A 17,375-nucleotide genomic window follows, 5' to 3' on the forward strand; every position below is an offset into this window, starting at 1 on the left:
AATGGGGGCTACCATACCCACCCAGAGAGAGCAAGGACAGTTATGTGGTCTTTGACTCCCAACCACGGATGGCTGTGGCATCACTGGGGATCAAACTCCATCTCCCGACAACCGGGATGAGTACGCCACCCATTCAGGTTCTACTGTTAATACATTACTTCCTAAGACTCTCCCAGGGCTCGACTGATAGGAACAGTTTGTGACCAATTTCGTAACAATGCCGATTTTCAAGAGTTAAACATTCAGATATTTGATAATGACGGTTTATACAACTTAACATGGTCTAATATTAAACAGACGCCTGTGAAAGATGGCAGGAGAGGAAAGACCATCCTGTCCACCCAGATTGAGCGAGGCCGATTATTCCGGCCACGGTTGGCAGTGGCATCGCCAGCGATCAAACTCGTTATCTCCCGGCGACAGAGCCAGAACTCAGACGGTTGCGCCTCTCGAGAACCTTGTTCAGGATGGCTACTACTGACTGTACTACATGACTTTGTGAGACTCTTCTAGAGCTTGAGGAACAAGAACATTTTATGGAGTTAATAGGAGTTAACAGCCTCAAGCTAAGTGATGGGAGGAGAAGGATGGCCACCCTACCCATCCAGAGAGAGAGAGAGAGAGAGAGAAAGGGGCCAATAAAGCTGGCTTTAAATCCTGGTCATGGGTGACTGTCGCATCACCTGACGACAGAACCAGTACTCAGATCGGTGAGACTCCTATTTAAGCGGTCTCTGACTCCCAACCATGGATTGCTGCGGCATCACCGGGGATCAAACTCAATATCCCGACAGTAAGGCCAGAGCTTAGCACCCATTCAGAATTTCTACTGCGGGTTCTGCTCCATAGACGTTATAAGACTCTTTTAGGGCTCAACTGATAAGAACATTTTATGACCAATAACAGTGTCGATTTTAAAGAGTTAAAAAACTCAGATATCCGATAATATCAGGCTAGAAATCAGATGATATTGATGGTCACATATTTAACATGGTCACATATTTAATAGACGCCCACGTTGGCTAACTTTGGTCTGAGTGATGGTGCGAGAGGGAGAGCCGTCCTACCAGCCCAGACAAAGCAAGGCTAAGTATGCGCTCCTCGACTCCGGCCCCAAATGGCTGGGGCATCGCCGGTGAATAAACTCACTCCCGATGATAAATTTAACCTTTCAACAATTTCTACTGTTCATTCTGGTGCATTACTTTACAAAACTCTTCTAGGGCGGGACTGACACGAACATTTCATGACCAATACTGATTTTATTCAGAATTCGGATATCCGATAACACCAGGCTCGAACCGCGCTGAGTGATGGGAGGAAGGCCATCGAGAGAGAACAAGGCCAATTACGCAGTCCTAGACACGGATGGCTGTGGCATCGCCAGCGCACACACTTGCTGTCTCGCTAAGACGGTCGCACAAGTTGGGAACCCATGATTTTGCCACAAATATGTTTTGTGTTCAGAATTAGTTCAGCCTGGTTTGCTCATGCAGGCGCCAGCTGTCAGGTTAGTCATCTCTGTAAATTAATTTTAATACAAATACAAATATAACACTTTAGGCTGAACCCTGCTACACAAACGTCATGGGAGACGGCAAATGCTGTCGATAACTGTCATAACAGATTATGCCCAGTAATATAACGGTGTCATGTCACCATTGCCCATAATTGATTTTAAAATAACCAAAAATTTGCATGTGGCATAAGCTGTCACATCAAACGTAACGTCATCTGTCATGACAGTTAACAACACTGGTAACACTGTTCTATTACTGTCTACCATGACAGCATAAGACACCTGCCTTGACATGTTTCCAGTCCTGAAATCTGATTGGCTGAGATTGGCCGTAATATAATGTATATAAAATGCAGTATCGAGTGCACTAATGAAGTAAGAGCCCCTTCTGTGTTTAAACTGAGCCTAAACAGCTCCATCATTAATATCACAGGCTTGAATTAAAGCGCTTACAGTGTGATTTACTGTAAAACTGCAGTATAGAAGTCTAAAGAACATCACCTGAATGTCTCACACACCTCTAATGTTCATGATTCAGAGGTGGCATTAAACCCAGACTGAACCCCAAACGGCTCTGTACTCCCTGAATAGTGTTCTAGCTATGAAAGTGTAGAAGTTCTAGCCTCTACAGCCAAACAGTGCGTCATGTATCGAGTGTGGGTGGGTTTGAGTTTCTTAGCTGTGTTTTGCTCTGCTGGGCTGCAGGATCCAGTATTTAAACTCCTACATAGTGCACTATGTAGGGAGCAGGGAGCCGTTTGAGACTCAGCCCCAGTGTGAGAAGAGGGCACCGCTGGATTGGGGCTAAATAAGACTCGTGGTGGCGATTTGGTGACAAACAAGTACTTATAAAGCAAAGGTTTAGCGTTAAACAGTGCCATGATATCACATGTTCACTGTCACACAACAAAAATGTAAAATATTTAATGAGATGACCGCAATATGTAGTGATGGGCGACCAAACGCTCTCCTCATTCAGCGTCCATGGTGGCTTGGCAGTGATATCATATCCTAAAGAAACTACATTTCTTGGCGGAATACTTGTTTATGTTGATTATTTTTAATAATAACAAAAATTGTTTACTGAAAAAGTAGGTATTTTGCCGTATTTTGTGTTGGATGGCGTTCATAAAAGCAATAAGTCACTTGGGGCTGTGCGTTACAGTGATTTTAATCACAGAGGCAGAGGTAACATCACTGTAATGCACGGCTTCAAGTGGCTTAGTGCTTTATTATGTAATGCTATGTAGCAGGGTCCAAGTAAAGTGTTACCCAAACACAGTACAATTAAAAACATTATTAGTCATCGCTTCTTTATTGACATAACTCTCATGTGAGACCTCGATAAAAGTCAATATACTGATCAGGCCCGAGATTCTTCATGAAATAATGGCACATTACTGCCTCCCACAATAAAAAAGCCAAAAGATCTAGGCTGGCTCCATTACACTAAGCAGCACCAGAGGGAAAAGGGATGGTTTTATTTGAGCAGCTCAATATGTTCCTGCTCTTGGTCTATATTTACAGTGGCACCAAGAGGCACAGTCATAGTTTCATTGCATTAAGCGCTGCGGGGGCAAAAAGACTACTGCCATTTCGACTTGCTTGAGTCGGCCCAGTTACAGTACACTACTGTAAACCGCAAAGCTGATCTGCGCTGAACTTTTAAAACCACACTGTTCCTGAAGATCATTTTGTACCCGTCCTTCAAAGGCCAAGAGGAAAATTCGGACCCTGATGGCACGAGCCATTCCGACGCTTCATTGTGGGTCATTCCGATGCAAAGCAAGCGAGGGGCAAAAACGTCAGGCGGCACTTTGTGGAGGAATTTTAATAAAAAGGCAGGTGGTAGGATCTTCTCCTGACCTGTTCTAAGAAATGGCATTTCAGAAGTGTTTTATTATTCCACAGAAGGTTCTCTTTGGGTTGGGAAGGTTCTCTCTTTGGGATGTGTTTTAATCCCGCTTCCTGGAATGTGTCAATAAATCCGTCTTTTACACTTTTGTTTGAAATCAGAAGGTAAATCGGAAACTCGCACCTGTCGATGCAGAATGCAAATCGAATGAATAGTGAGCTATGTGTTGACGTCTTTATTAATAGGTTCATTAATAATAACTGAACAGCAAAACAAATGCAACTCTTGGCTGCTTGAGGGTTCAGGAGCTGCCCTGCATCGCCTGTAAATACAGCACTGCTTTCTCCTCACAGACAGTGACGATCCAATTAGCTGGAGAAACAAATTCCGAGATCATATTTTAAAAAGAGGAGGCCTGACTTTTCGGTCGCGCGTGCCTTTGTAGTTTCAGCTCCTCAAGGGCCAAAACTAGAAGGCAGAAGTGTGTCATTTCTCACTGGTGTTGCACGTGGAATGCACTGTGACGGAGTCATGATCCTGTTATCTACTGACAAATTGCAACTTCATACATTCCCACATCAGTTTGGTTAAAGGAGTGGCAGATGAAAGCGATGTGAATGGCCTCATGTTGACTGAGAAAAGAGATGAAATAACACAAAATGTGGCACATGACAAACAGCAGAAATGATCTAGCTGGAAGAAAAATGTCTAGAACAAAGAATGGCAGCAACTGTAAGAAATAATAATAATAATAATAATAATAATAATAATAATGATAATAATATCACATGACAACAGAATTTAAGGCAAGAAAGACAACAAAAACATTTCCTAGCATAAGAGATGAAATATATATATATAGATATAGATATATAGATAGATAGATAGATGAATGTATGTGTGTGTATGTATATATATATATATGTATATATATGTATATATATATATATATATGCATATAAATAAGACAAGAAGTGACAGTTCGTGCATCTGCGGCTAACACTACCTGGACAGGGGGCAGTGTTATTGCAAACCCTTGATTCTCTTAAAGGGCCGCTGCAGTGTGTTCCGTAAGGTGAGACACATGTTCTTGTTCGCACCTGCGACCCTTGACCGCATGTAACTGAGCAAGAGCTCCACTGGGACCACTCCTCAGCACCTGGGTCACCTGTGTAGGAGAAGGGTGACACCAGTTAAAAGCAGCAACAAGGTCACATGACAGCCCGGGGGGGTGGGGTGGGGCCAGTAGGAGCAGGTGGGGCCTAGCAAAGTTACAGGAGAGGCCACACGTCGGCGGGGGGGTGGGGGGTGGGGGTATGATTTCCCCAGTTCTTGTGATCTTGCATGAATGAATCTACTGCGTGACCGAATCTGGAAGGTTCTTTTGGTTGGTGAGGTGGCCGAAATCTAGCCAGTCCATCTGAAAGCGGGACCTTGTAACATCGATGGCGGCTTTAATTTACTGGGAAATGGGAAAACCGGTAATAAAACGCTATAAAAGTCCGTCCGGGGCTGTTTCCTCATTCTCCTGCACGGATGCCGTTTTCCAGACACGTGTTTTTGCCACAGCGCTGACGAGAATCGCTTTCCATTCCATGCAAGATCACAGGTGTCAAAGGCGTGGCCACCATGTAACTTCAGATACCAGAGCAGAGCTGGTGCTTAAGTTCAGATTTAAGGGGGGCTGGGGGCTAAACTTCATCTCAGTCTGTAAAAAGTAAGGCATGCAGACAACTTGATGAAACCAACTGAAAGAAGAAGAAGAAGAAGAAGAAGAAGAAGAAGAAAAGAAATCAGAAAGAAAGTTCGACAGAACTAATGCTAGAAATAAATAAAGCTTAAAACATGATAAACATGTAGGATGCATGCATGGCTTCTAAAAGTTAGAGAATGACCTGTGATGAGTGTTAGTTCGCAACTGGCTACAGTTCCGCTGCAAAGCCTAGGCTCTTGCGTGACCTGGAAGGCCTGGAGTTCAGAGGTGCTTGGAATAAATTACTATTGACCCAAGACTGACCAGAAGAAAGTCTCCTTGGTGCTCAGCAGATCACAGCAATTTAGTCCTCGCGGTCGCTTCACTCTGAGTGAAGACGATCAGGATACGCTACGGAAAGAGGGCCCATTTCACATCTAATGTCCTTCAAAGTGAAGCCGATCAGCCGCTAAAGGATCGATGGAGCGTCACCGATACCAAAGCGAGAACTACGCTACTGAAAATAGAAAGAAGAAGCTTGAACCGGGTTGTTTTCTTAGCTGATATATTAACACGTATCAGACAAAGAAAAGACTGTAACATTTAAAATATATATATTTATAATCATATATCATAAATATTTGCAATTTTATTTGCTGTAATTCCCAATAAGCAACCGCATGGCCATAGCGAATGCAAACGGCATTTGGAATTCCACTAAATCCAGTCACAGATGAACATATACACTATATACACTATATAATTAGCTTTTGTTCCCCAAATAAGGATATTATCGATCAATTTAATTGCCAGGTGACACTGAACAAAATTGGACCAATGATTTAAAAGTTTTTATTAAACTTATCCTGCTTTTTTATTGCTGACCAAACATACTTGCTACATTCTGGTGGTGAAAATTTTGGGGACGTAATTAAAAAAAAAAAAAAAAAAAATTTTTGCGGGTTTTTTTTTTCAAAATTTCAGCGCTGAACATACATTCAGAGGTGAAGTGTAGACCGATATTGGTGAGGGTTTATTCATCCCGTGACGTGTAAACGTTACATTTTCAAGCGTTACCGGGCCGATCATTGATTGGGTTGAAAAGTGGATCAATTTATCCTTTTTTTTTTTTTTTTTTTAATGAGGTGGAACAACAACTCGGACGGTCTGGAAATGGTCAAACTCAAAGCGTAATGTTGTAAAAGCGAATTAAAAAAAAAAAAAAAAAGGGCCAAGGTGGATTAGGATGAGAGAGAGAGAGAGAGAGAGAGAGAGAGAGAGAGAGGGAAAAAAAAACACGGTTAGGGTTTAGTTTGCAAAGCGATTTGCAACTTAAATGAGTAGGCGCGAACGTACTCATCTGACACGTGATAAAGATGACAATAAAGGAGGGAAAAAAAACAAACAAACGAACAAACAAACAAGAGAAACAGATATGAACCTTCCCCTCCCCCAGGATAGGCCTACATATCAAACACTGCGCATGCAAAAAAAAAAAGAAAGAATGGAGGGAAAACACCTGAGAAAAAGTCATTGAAAAGAAATCAAACGTTGGTATTTACTGGATATGTGTGAATATATCTTGGCACACTACTGTTATCGTTGTCGTTAAGGGGGGAAAAAAAAAATTAGACATTTCACTTTACGACCATCATGCGGACTGGAATTGACCTACACCTTCTAGTGAAAGGAAATGGGCTTCGTTACCATGAAAGAAAGCACCGAGACCGTCGTCTCGGCTGGGCTTTGATTTTTCTGAGGTCATAACGAAGGGGGGGAAGGGGGGGAGGGAGGGGGGATCAATGTGACAAAAGCATCTTTCACTTAAAAGGTGCAGTCTAAGAGAGAGAGAGCATGCAAAGTGACTTAGATGAAATTAAGTTTAGTTAACATAATAAAGGAAAGAAACATAACTATTGTATTACCAGTTTGTGCCATAAATTTAGCAGACTCATCTCGCTCCTGTTGGCCCTTTGTGTCATGAACTGATCTTGGCCGTTGGCTTTTTACAGTATGCTCTCCGATCATTCCAAATTCTAGAGACAGAATAAAGGGTTCATGAAAACTAGGCTTGATACAAGATTCTTCAGAGAGAAAGCAAAAAATAAAAAATAAAAAAAAAGCAAAAAAAGAGCTTATAACAGTTCTGGCAGTAGGTGTAATAGGCGTCGCAGTCGGCAGAACAAAATCACACATGTTTTTGTTTGTTTTTTAATAATAATGATAATAATAATAATAATAATAACTTGGCTAATTCCTAAAACTTTAACTGTTTTACTTTAAAATCAAAGAACAATGGTTTATCAGTGGTGAGTTGGGAGCATTAATTGAGGTTGACAGCACAGCTAAGACACATAGCAACACATGCAAATCAACTCACGTTGGCTTTTAAACAGGATGTTAATTATTTAGCCTCCGCCCCTCCCTCCTCCCCTCCCCAAGAGAAAAGGGGGGGGGGGGAAAAAGAAGAGAAAAGAAAATGAAGGTAAAAATGTGCAAGCCGTCTGAAAAGCCACAGAGGAAGGGGGGGGCGGACAGGGCTGGGGGGGAGGGGGGGAGGGGGTGTAGGGGTAGGGCGAGGGGGTCATGGACATAACATGCTAGATTGATCCACAGTTTCCACAACAGATCGGGGCTTTTTGGGGGGTAATTAGTAGCTAAGACCCAGAATTAGTGGAGGAATTATGCGCCGCTGTATCGACACAGGATGTCATAGCAAATGAATACTGAGCTGAACAGTCATTCGTTTCGTGCTAATTGCTGTCTTGTTTCTTCTTTTTTTTTGTCTTTGCGATTCCACAACATGGCTTTATCGTTCATAATTAATAAATCAAAAGCATTTGATCTTCAGAAATGTCTTATCGTGATTTGAAAAAGCCTGGATTTCATCTTTCATGCATCTTTAGAGCCGTGGTGTATAAATAGACTGGTTCTTAGAACGAGGCATAAAAAAAAATAAAAAATTAAATAATAATAAATAAAAAAAAACTGGCTGAAATACTGAGGGGAAGCAGATCATACAGTTTTTTTAGCAGGTATCCAACACAGTGTTTGGTAATAGTCCATAAATACATCAGAAAGCAAACAAAGAAACAAAATAAACAACAATTAAACAGCCATGCTTCCATCGCTAATTGGGAATTACAACCGTAGGTCAGAGGGAGACGGCCAAATGTCTCCGCCTCACTAGACAAAAGCGAAGTTGTGAAAGCTCAGAGAACACCAAACGCCCCCCGCCACCACCACCACCCCCCGCCATCCCGCCTCAGCAATTAATCTTCATTAAGAAAGGCGAAGGGAGAGCTGGGAGCATCGCGGACGAGGGCGACTGAAGCCGAGACGCCTTAAAAGCTCTGCTGAGAGAGGTGCGGTGATTGTGGCCCTCCAGCCTGAAGGCTGAAGGCATCATCTGGGTCTTCCAGCATTCATTAGGACGAAGCGCGCTAGCCTTGACCTACACTAGGTGGGTGTACGGGCACCTCTGACGACCTCTCTGCAGCCAACCTATTTACCTCACAATAAAAACCCATTCGATTGAGCCGGCGCAGCTTTCAGCGCTGTATAAATCATTTGCGCCGCCGCAGCTCTGGAACATAAGTCAGAGAAACATTATCAATGCCGGTGGTGGAGGCTGCCCTCCAGTCGGAGACTTTTCATTCGGTTATAGTGTGGCACACTGGAATGGCATTTGAGGGAGTAAAATATAGACCCGAGCTTGGCGATCATTTAACTTTTTTTTTTTTCTATTTATTTTATTTTTTTTATATATATATATATATATTTTTTTTGCACCCTCAGTCTTGGCGCCACCCAGGGCGCTTTAATAGATGTTTCCGTCTTGCCTGATCAGTCTTCACAGCGCGAGTGTGAGGTATGAAAGCTCTTCAATCATCGGCCTGGCAAAAGGGGAACTCGACTGAAATCTTATAGGTTTGTGTTTGTCACTAAGGTAATACAAATGATCGGATAGAATGAATTCACTACTGCAAGCTAGTGTTCTTGCCATTTCCTGGCCTGTTTGGTAAAGAACTCAGATACCCAAAATGCATCACCGCAAGATCACGTGCATGCAAAATACGTCTCAGTGCAAGCTACACATTGGTTTAACCATGAGGGCCTGTGCCTGCATGCAAGGCACGCACTTGTATGAATATGTGTCCTGTGCAAAAAATGAGCCTAATGGTGTTTACTGATGGTTTCGGGCTGGTCAGAGTCCAGGTTTAAACCCTATAGAGAGTATCTGGTCTCATATAAAACACAAACTAGCCTGGCAGTGTTTTTCAGCTGTTTGAAGCCGTCAGTGCTGAGTGGATCAATTTACACACAAAAAGTAAACATTAAAAGAAATCAAAGGGAAAATCTCTCCCACACTGACTTACCGCAGGTATTTGTCTAATAATGGCTAATTTACTGACTAATGATCTGTCGTTAAGACCATTAAAAGTTTAATGTAGTGCCATTTTGTAGTGTACTTGTAGTGTGTAATCAATCAGATTATGCAAGACACATACCATGGACTATACTTGTATGCACAATACATACTGGTGTTATTGTGGACTATACTTGTATGCACAATACATACTGGTGTTATTGTGGCCTATGCTTACATGCACAATACATACTGGTGTTATTGTGGCCTATGCTTGTATGCACAATACATACTGGTGTTATTGTGGACTATACTTGTATGCACAATACATACTGGTGTTATTGTGGCCTATGCTTACATGCACAATACATACTGGTGTTATTGTGGCCTATGCTTGTATGCACAATACATACTGGTGTTATTGTGGCCTATGCTTACATGCACAATACATACTGGTGTTATTGTGGCCTATGCTTACATGCACAATACATACTGGTGTTATTGTGGCCTATGCTTACATGCACAATACATACTGGTGTTATTGTGGCCTATGCTTACATGCACAATACATACTGGTGTTATTGTGGCCTATACTTGTATGCACAATACATACTGGTGTTAACATGTAGCCTATGCTTACATGCACAATACATACTGGTGTTAACAAGTGGCCTATGCTTACATGCACAATACATACTGGTGTTATTGTGGCCTATGCTTACATGCACAATACATACTGGTGTTATTGTGGACTATACTTGTATGCACAATACATACTGGTGTTATTGTGGCCTATGCTTACATGCACAATACATACTGGTGTTATTGTGGCCTATGCTTACATGCACAATACATACTGGTGTTATTGTGGCCTATGCTTACATGCACAATACATACTGGTGTTAACAAGTGGCCTATGCTTACATGCACAATACATACTGGTGTTATTGTGGCCTATGCTTACATGCACAATACATACTGGTGTTATTGTGGCCTATACTTGTATGCACAATACATACTGGTGTTAACATGTAGCCTATGCTTACATGCACAATACATACTGGTGTTAACAAGTGGCCTATGCTTACATGCACAATACATACTGGTGTTATTGTGGACTATACTTGTATGCACAATACATACTGGTGTTAACATGTAGCCTATGCTTACATGCACAATACATACTGGTGTTAACATGTAGCCTATGCTTACATGCACAATACATACTGGTGTTAACATGTAGCCTATGCTTACATGCACAATACATACTGGTGTTAACAAGTGGCCTATGCTTACATGCACAATACATACTGGTGTTAACAAGTGGCCTATGCTTACATGCACAATACATACTGGTGTTAACAAGTGGCCTATGCTTACATGCACAATACATACTGGTGTTAACAAGTGGCCTATGCTTACATGCACAATACATACTGGTGTTAACAAGTGGCCTATGCTTACATGCACAATACATACTGGTGTTATTGTGGACTATACTTGTATGCACAATACATACTGGTGTTATTGTGGACTATACTTGTATGCACAATACATACTGGTGTTATTGTGGCCTATGCTTACATGCACAATACATACTGGTGTTATTGTGGCCTATGCTTACATGCACAATACATACTGGTGTTATTGTGGACTATACTTGTATGCACAATACATACTGGTGTTAACAAGTGGTCTATATTAATCTGCACAATACGTACCAGTATTAACATGTGGCCTACAGTTCTTCAGGTTAAAAGACAGTCGAGGTGTGTTTGGAGTGGTCATTTTTTTAGATGAATGCACTGTTTCTGTAGATCTAACCACGCCCCCTTTTAAAAAAACCACGCCCAAGAACCACACACGCATCAGTTGTGTGAGGTGTGAAAAACGAGCCGCCTTGAATTGATGACGATATTACAGCAGATTGAAACTGCACAGAGAGCAAATATGCGGCTCAATCGACCACAGACAATCATATCTACACGCGCACTGGGGAGTAAGTGAAGTTCATAAAACCAAATGGCTTCAGGAAAGGTTCAAAATCAATCCTCTATTCATTTTCCTCAGACAACAACCGGGCAATATCCTGGCACGCTGTGACGGGACTGGGGCATCGTCTTGTACCTCACACAAACCGAAAGTTTACAGCCTCGATTGTTGAAAGTGCCATAAGCTGTGATCGATATCCTCAATTCACCACAGATTTACTAATCAAAGGACTCTAGCGGTGAGGAACGCTCCACCACATAACAGCTGTCATTAGAGAGCGTTCAGTCTGATCCTTGCTTTACAATGTAATGATGATCATTAGGCTGAGGAAAGGCAGGTTGACTCATTCCCAGACTGGTCATTTGTCGTGACGAAGATTAGTCAACAAACAACCCTGTCAAAAAATAAAGGAGCCAGAAAAAAGGTCCATGGAGGACCTTGGGTTCTCAAAGCCACCTGATTTAACTGTTACTTGCCATATTTAGTAGTGTTGTGAGTCCCGTTTCCATAGAAGACCCACTTTTGGCTCCCCTAATAAACACCTAATCAAGCGCATGTCTAACCTTTAGTTAGCGAACATAACTGTATCATAATCCATTGCACTAACATATTTTTTATAACATCAGGTTATTGAATGGTAAAAATATCTACCTTTTCTGTGGGAAAACATATTTAAGGCAACAGCTGGACCTTAAAACCACTGCTATACCTTTGAGGGTACCTTTATATTGCTTGTACCTCAACAAACAGTCAAATGACATGTTTTGTTACTTTTAATAAGTGAAAATAAGAGATGAAAGTTAAATATGGTGATTGTTCTGCTAATGTTAGTCCATTATTTCTATGCATTTACTGACTTTAACAAACTGGAAGAACTATAGTGTGCGCCATGGCTTATGCACAGGCCACGTGTCATCATGTTAAATTCAGCAAGCAAACTGTAAGTGTGCACTGAAGTGTGCAGGACGTGCTCACTTATTTTCACAACATATCAATAAAACATATAATTCGACCAAACTTTGCATACAACTGTGCATCCCAGTCAAGAACCATAACGCTGTGTTTACATGCAAAGATTTTCTCCAATCTGACTGACTACAGATTAAGACTAGAGGTGTTTGTATCTCATTCTACTCAACAACCTGATGAAAATCTCTGTTTCTATGCTCACTACAAGTAATCAGAACCAAAATTGCATGCGTAGAGAACTGCTTAGTGTAGACGTTACCATGACAACCAGCATCACTTGAGTCCAGTCAGAGTGAGATGAGCAGCAGTGAGCAGTGATTGTGTTTTTAACTGCTTTAAAATGACGTCAGACTCAGGAAAACGTCCCTCACACGTCCTCATTAAAGAAGGCCGAGAGGAAGACGTCGTGCTCTGAGACGCATAAGCTGGACGTCCGTCCCACCGCCGTCTTTTAAAGATCAGAGCATGAACTTCGTCTCCTCTGCAGACCAGTTTCTGCTCCGTCGTCTTGAACGGTATAAACTCTGACTGTGACGTGACGAAGACGCAGAACGGACCTAAACTTTCCGATAGGGAATGTAATCGGATACAGACGTTTCCACGTTTTTCTATTTAACGGATTATTTACAGGATTACACACCTCGATCAATCAGATAGACACTGTATTGGTCTCAATCGAACTAGATTAATAAGGTGTACCCCTCTGATATACAAGAACGTACTCCATTCCGATTGAGCTACTAGCCGTAGACTATTAATAGTAGACTATTATTAACATATACACGTAAATGCATGTAAACACGGCTCCTGAGAGCGGGATAGAGGGATGCATCCATTAGGAACTTGATTAAAAATGAGAACTTGGAAGACCTCAATCAAGTGGACAGAATTTCTCCAATCAGATCAATTGGGTATTGATTGATTGAGATTGAGAAGCTGGAAAGTAAAAGATGCAGATGGATTAAACGAGGAAAATTACACAAGAAAAAGGCTTCACGTAGTTCACATCTTAGTGGAACTAAAACAAAGAGCATCTAAACCAAAGTTAGAGAGCATATAGCCTGCATACTGCACATTCTTGCTGGTACATAAAGATTCTTTACCCATCGTTTCGCTGTTTTTGTCAAATGAACCGCATCTGTTGGTTAGTGTTTAAAAAAATCCCTGCTATCACTGTCGGTGCCTTTAGGAATGACAAAGACGAGGGTTTTCCTCCATTCATAAGAATCTAATCTAATCAGATTGGTGCGCACTGTGCTACAGTCTAAAGTAAGAGGATTACACTGAGCATTGGAAGTGCCGTACACATAATGACACGGAAAATCCCGACTCGTATGAAATCCAATCCCATTCTTTAAAGGCTTGCTGACATGGAGGCTCTTCAGAACGTAACTGCCGGAGAAATTAGACTCATAGACTCAATTTTGTCCCCTTTTTTTTTCAAGCGCTACCGAGAAGTGATTACGGTAGATTAAAATGGACGCATTCGCCGCAGCTGTCGCAATTGCTGCTTGGGTCAATGGCTGAAATCAGCGAAACGGTTATGTAGACAAGGCATGGCTGATAGGAAGCTTGTGGGAAAGCTCAGAATGTAAACCAAATGAGGGTCTTCACTGGGGGACATGAAAGCAGTAATCAAGCCAGTGTCCAATCTATGGAAATGCGTAGCCATCTATCCTCGTACCCACTTTTTCCAACGTCCCCTAGTGTGAGATTGAGGCCCATGCCTCCAGTGATGAGCTCTGTCGCAGCTCTTCAGAGGCAGAGTTGGATACAAGGAGAGTCGGAATTCACCAACAGCAAAACAGGTTCCAAAAGTTGGAAAACTGAGCAGGTGTCGCAGGATTATCGACGGTGAATGGCACTGGTAACGGCAAAGTAAAGTAATGGCTGCCGAGAATATGGCAAAAACAACACAGTTACTGCCATTTGTAAGGTAATATTAGATTAATAAAATCTTAAAAATTGATTCTATTTCATTTGTTGTTGAATAAATATTAAAAGAAAAACATTTTCTACATTGCCAGCCTGTAAAACAAAGCCCTGTAAAACAAAGCCTACCATATATATATATATATATATTGCTGCTGTCGGAAGAAAACCTCATATCTCCAAAATGGTGACTTTACAGGAGAAGGAAAAAACCTACTTTACTTTTAATGGAAGTCAATGGAACCAGACGTCTTTCCAAGCAATTTTGGCCCATTTCTTTTGGTCCATTCATCACGAAATCTACACACAATGTAAAGACCAACAGGCTTTTTCAATTTATATTAAAAGCTGAAAAACGCCAAAATGGAGATACGAGGTTTTCTTCCAACACCAGCGATATATTCTAATAAGATTCTACAGGAAACAAGCGTAAACCTGCATCCCCATTTTTGTTGATATTTTTCTGCCTTATTTTATGGCAGGTGTCCTCCATATTCTGTCAAAATTTCAAGATGAACAGACCGAGGCTCCAAAAATGCTTGGAATAAAACATCTTTACATTAACTTACATTAAAAGTTTTGAATATATGCATTCGTGAAATTTTATTCGTTTCTCACCAGCATTACAGAAAGATGTAATAGAAGGATTTACAAACATGATGCTGGATTTATGATACAGTTCGTACGAAAAAATTAGCTGTTTCACAATAACAGTGCATGGTGTTTTTATTTGTTTACCTACTTACTTATAAAACAATACCATTTCAATAATATGGTCTGTAAAATCCTCTCTCTGGAGTGAAATAAACATTTTAGTTCCAATTTAAATAAAAAAATTATTCAAACATTATTCAAAGGCAAGATTTTTGTTTGTAAATATATACACATGCACGTATACTTAGACACGGTCTCATTTGCATATTAACGTTTTCTTTTTCCTTGTGAAACTATATATTCAAGAATGCCAGTAATCAGCTGGTGTAGATCGTGAAATGTAATGTTAAAACACCCAATTTACACCTTAAAATGTGGACAAACTACCACATAAATAAAACCTATCTGTCTACCAGTTGCTTCATTTTTGGTGGTGACCATCAGTGGTGTAACCAGAATCTTAATGGCCCCAGTATAAAAACAACTTCAATGGCATAAAAAATGGCCTTCAATTATTAAAAACAACTCACAATGTATGTACTTTGCTTGTTCACCTACTGTTGCTATGTCTCAGTACATTAATAAGTTGCATAAGGGGTCCCATTGAGATGTTAGGCCCCTCTGGCTCTACAGGCCCCACCAGCATTGCCGTTAGTTACACCACAGGACGTGATATATTTTATCAGTGGGGATCAAGCACAGAGTATTTTCCTCAATGTATGGGAAAGACCCAATGGTCTATGCACTGAAAGCCAGCGGGTATCCCAGAGGAGCAGTCGGGGCAGTTACAGATAATGCTGCTAACGTCTTCACGATCACTCCGGCTGCCTACAAAGTGCCGCTTACTTTTCACGGTACGTTTTTCTATCACCATCGCGCTTCCCGAGACAGCTCAGCTCTGCCAAGCCCTCCGCACACTCGGGACGATCCCTTAAAAACGGCACGCAGGTGCACAAAACCGCGCCTTGTGTTTATCCTCCGAGGTTGCTCAGCTGCGGCCGGCGCTGTCCTTTGTTCCGCCCTGGCCTCGGTCTGGGACGCTGTCACAACAAAGCCAGCAGCCCAGAGCAGCTGCAGTGATCAAACACAGTCAGAAGGTCCAAACACAAACGCCCAAAATGTTACATCTCATGTCCAGGAATAGCACCGTTCCTCCTCTGAAGTCCACTGGTGCAAATTGGGGTGGGGTGTTGATGGTAAATATGTCCTCCTAGCTTTCAAAATGATTTCTGTGGGGCATCACGATGGAAATTCTGTAGGTTATATGATTGATAATGTTCGTCATGAAGCCCCTTAAAGAGGCACTAACTACTGACAGACTGACCACACTTTGCGCAGGTGACTAATTTAGCGACTTCTATTTTAATGAACACAATCGCAACGTCCCAATTAACATAAGAGAAGGTTAATTAATGGCCTTCCAACGATGTCATGCAGTCTCACCCACACCGATTTGGTAGGAAAGTTCGTTTGGCAGACCTGCGGCAGTTTTGTTATGAGATTCGGAAAATACTTCGTTTTAAAGATAAAGTTTCCACTTTTGGTTCCCTCAAGAACCTTTTAACTGACCGCTGATGTTCTCACTAGGCAAAAGAAGGCAGCCGTCTAGAGCCCCTCTGAGAAAAGGGCTTCATGAGAATACAGATTAGATCTACTGTACGTGTTAAGGTTAAGTAATGTACTGCGAAATATGTACAGATTAAAAAACCGCCGTTATTAATTGCAGCAATTCCTTTCAGATATTTCACTGTAGCCCCACAAGCTCAGCAGTGTTTAAAGCATTAATGGTACATTAGATAGATCCCATGTTCGGCTAATTACTCAGAAAAAGTCATCAATTACAAGTTACTCATTACTTCTCTCAAAATGTAATGGGATTTCATTACTAATTACTTTCTGTAGAAAGTAATCTCTCTAACTCATCACCGCGATGTCACTCGGCGCCAAATGATCTCAATATACTGGCAGATAATTTGGCTTGTTTCAACTATTATTTCTTAAAAGAAACATGATCACATCATGATGAAGTGATCATATATCTTACATAATTTAACTTTTACTTACTGCAGGTTGTAAAAAAAACTCATTTTTTGATATTTTTTTCAGTTTTTAAAATTTAAAAGTACTTAAACTTTTAAAATTTAAAAGTTAAAAAGCAAAGTTACGTAAAATGACCCAGGTTTACTAAAAGAGGCGCTAATTACTGACAGACTACCCACATTTTGGGCTGGTGACTAATTTATCAAAAAAAAAAAAAGGCCAAAAAATCAGTTAAATAGTATAATAGTTATAATATTCTTAAAACGACCTCAACATGAGAAATAATATATATATATATATATATTATATCAACTTGATTAAAGATCATTTCACATGTCAAGATATTATATTT

At 41.1% G+C, this 17,375-nt stretch overlaps 1 protein-coding gene across 5 annotated transcripts in view; it reads right to left on the minus strand.

The window, feature by feature from the left end:
- The window catches only part of adgrb3 (adhesion G protein-coupled receptor B3), a 324,116-nt gene that overhangs the window by 174,769 nt on the left and 131,972 nt on the right, over positions 1-17,375 (minus strand). For 3 of the 5 annotated variants that reach the window (XM_037532639.1, XM_037532638.1, XM_017700931.2), the window contains 2 exons: positions 6,993-7,103; positions 4,381-4,542 (listed from right to left, as the gene is read on the minus strand). The exons of 1 other annotated variant lie outside the window; for it this stretch is intronic. In XM_037532639.1, the coding sequence (XP_037388536.1) occupies positions 4,381-4,542; positions 6,993-7,103 (273 nt within the window). The remainder of the gene's footprint in view (positions 1-4,380; positions 4,543-6,992; positions 7,104-17,375) is intronic. One more of the 5 variants, XM_017700932.2, reaches the window with a different exon arrangement.

This window comes from Pygocentrus nattereri, chromosome 22, assembly GCF_015220715.1.
Source record: "Pygocentrus nattereri isolate fPygNat1 chromosome 22, fPygNat1.pri, whole genome shotgun sequence".
NCBI lineage: Eukaryota > Metazoa > Chordata > Actinopteri > Characiformes > Serrasalmidae > Pygocentrus > Pygocentrus nattereri.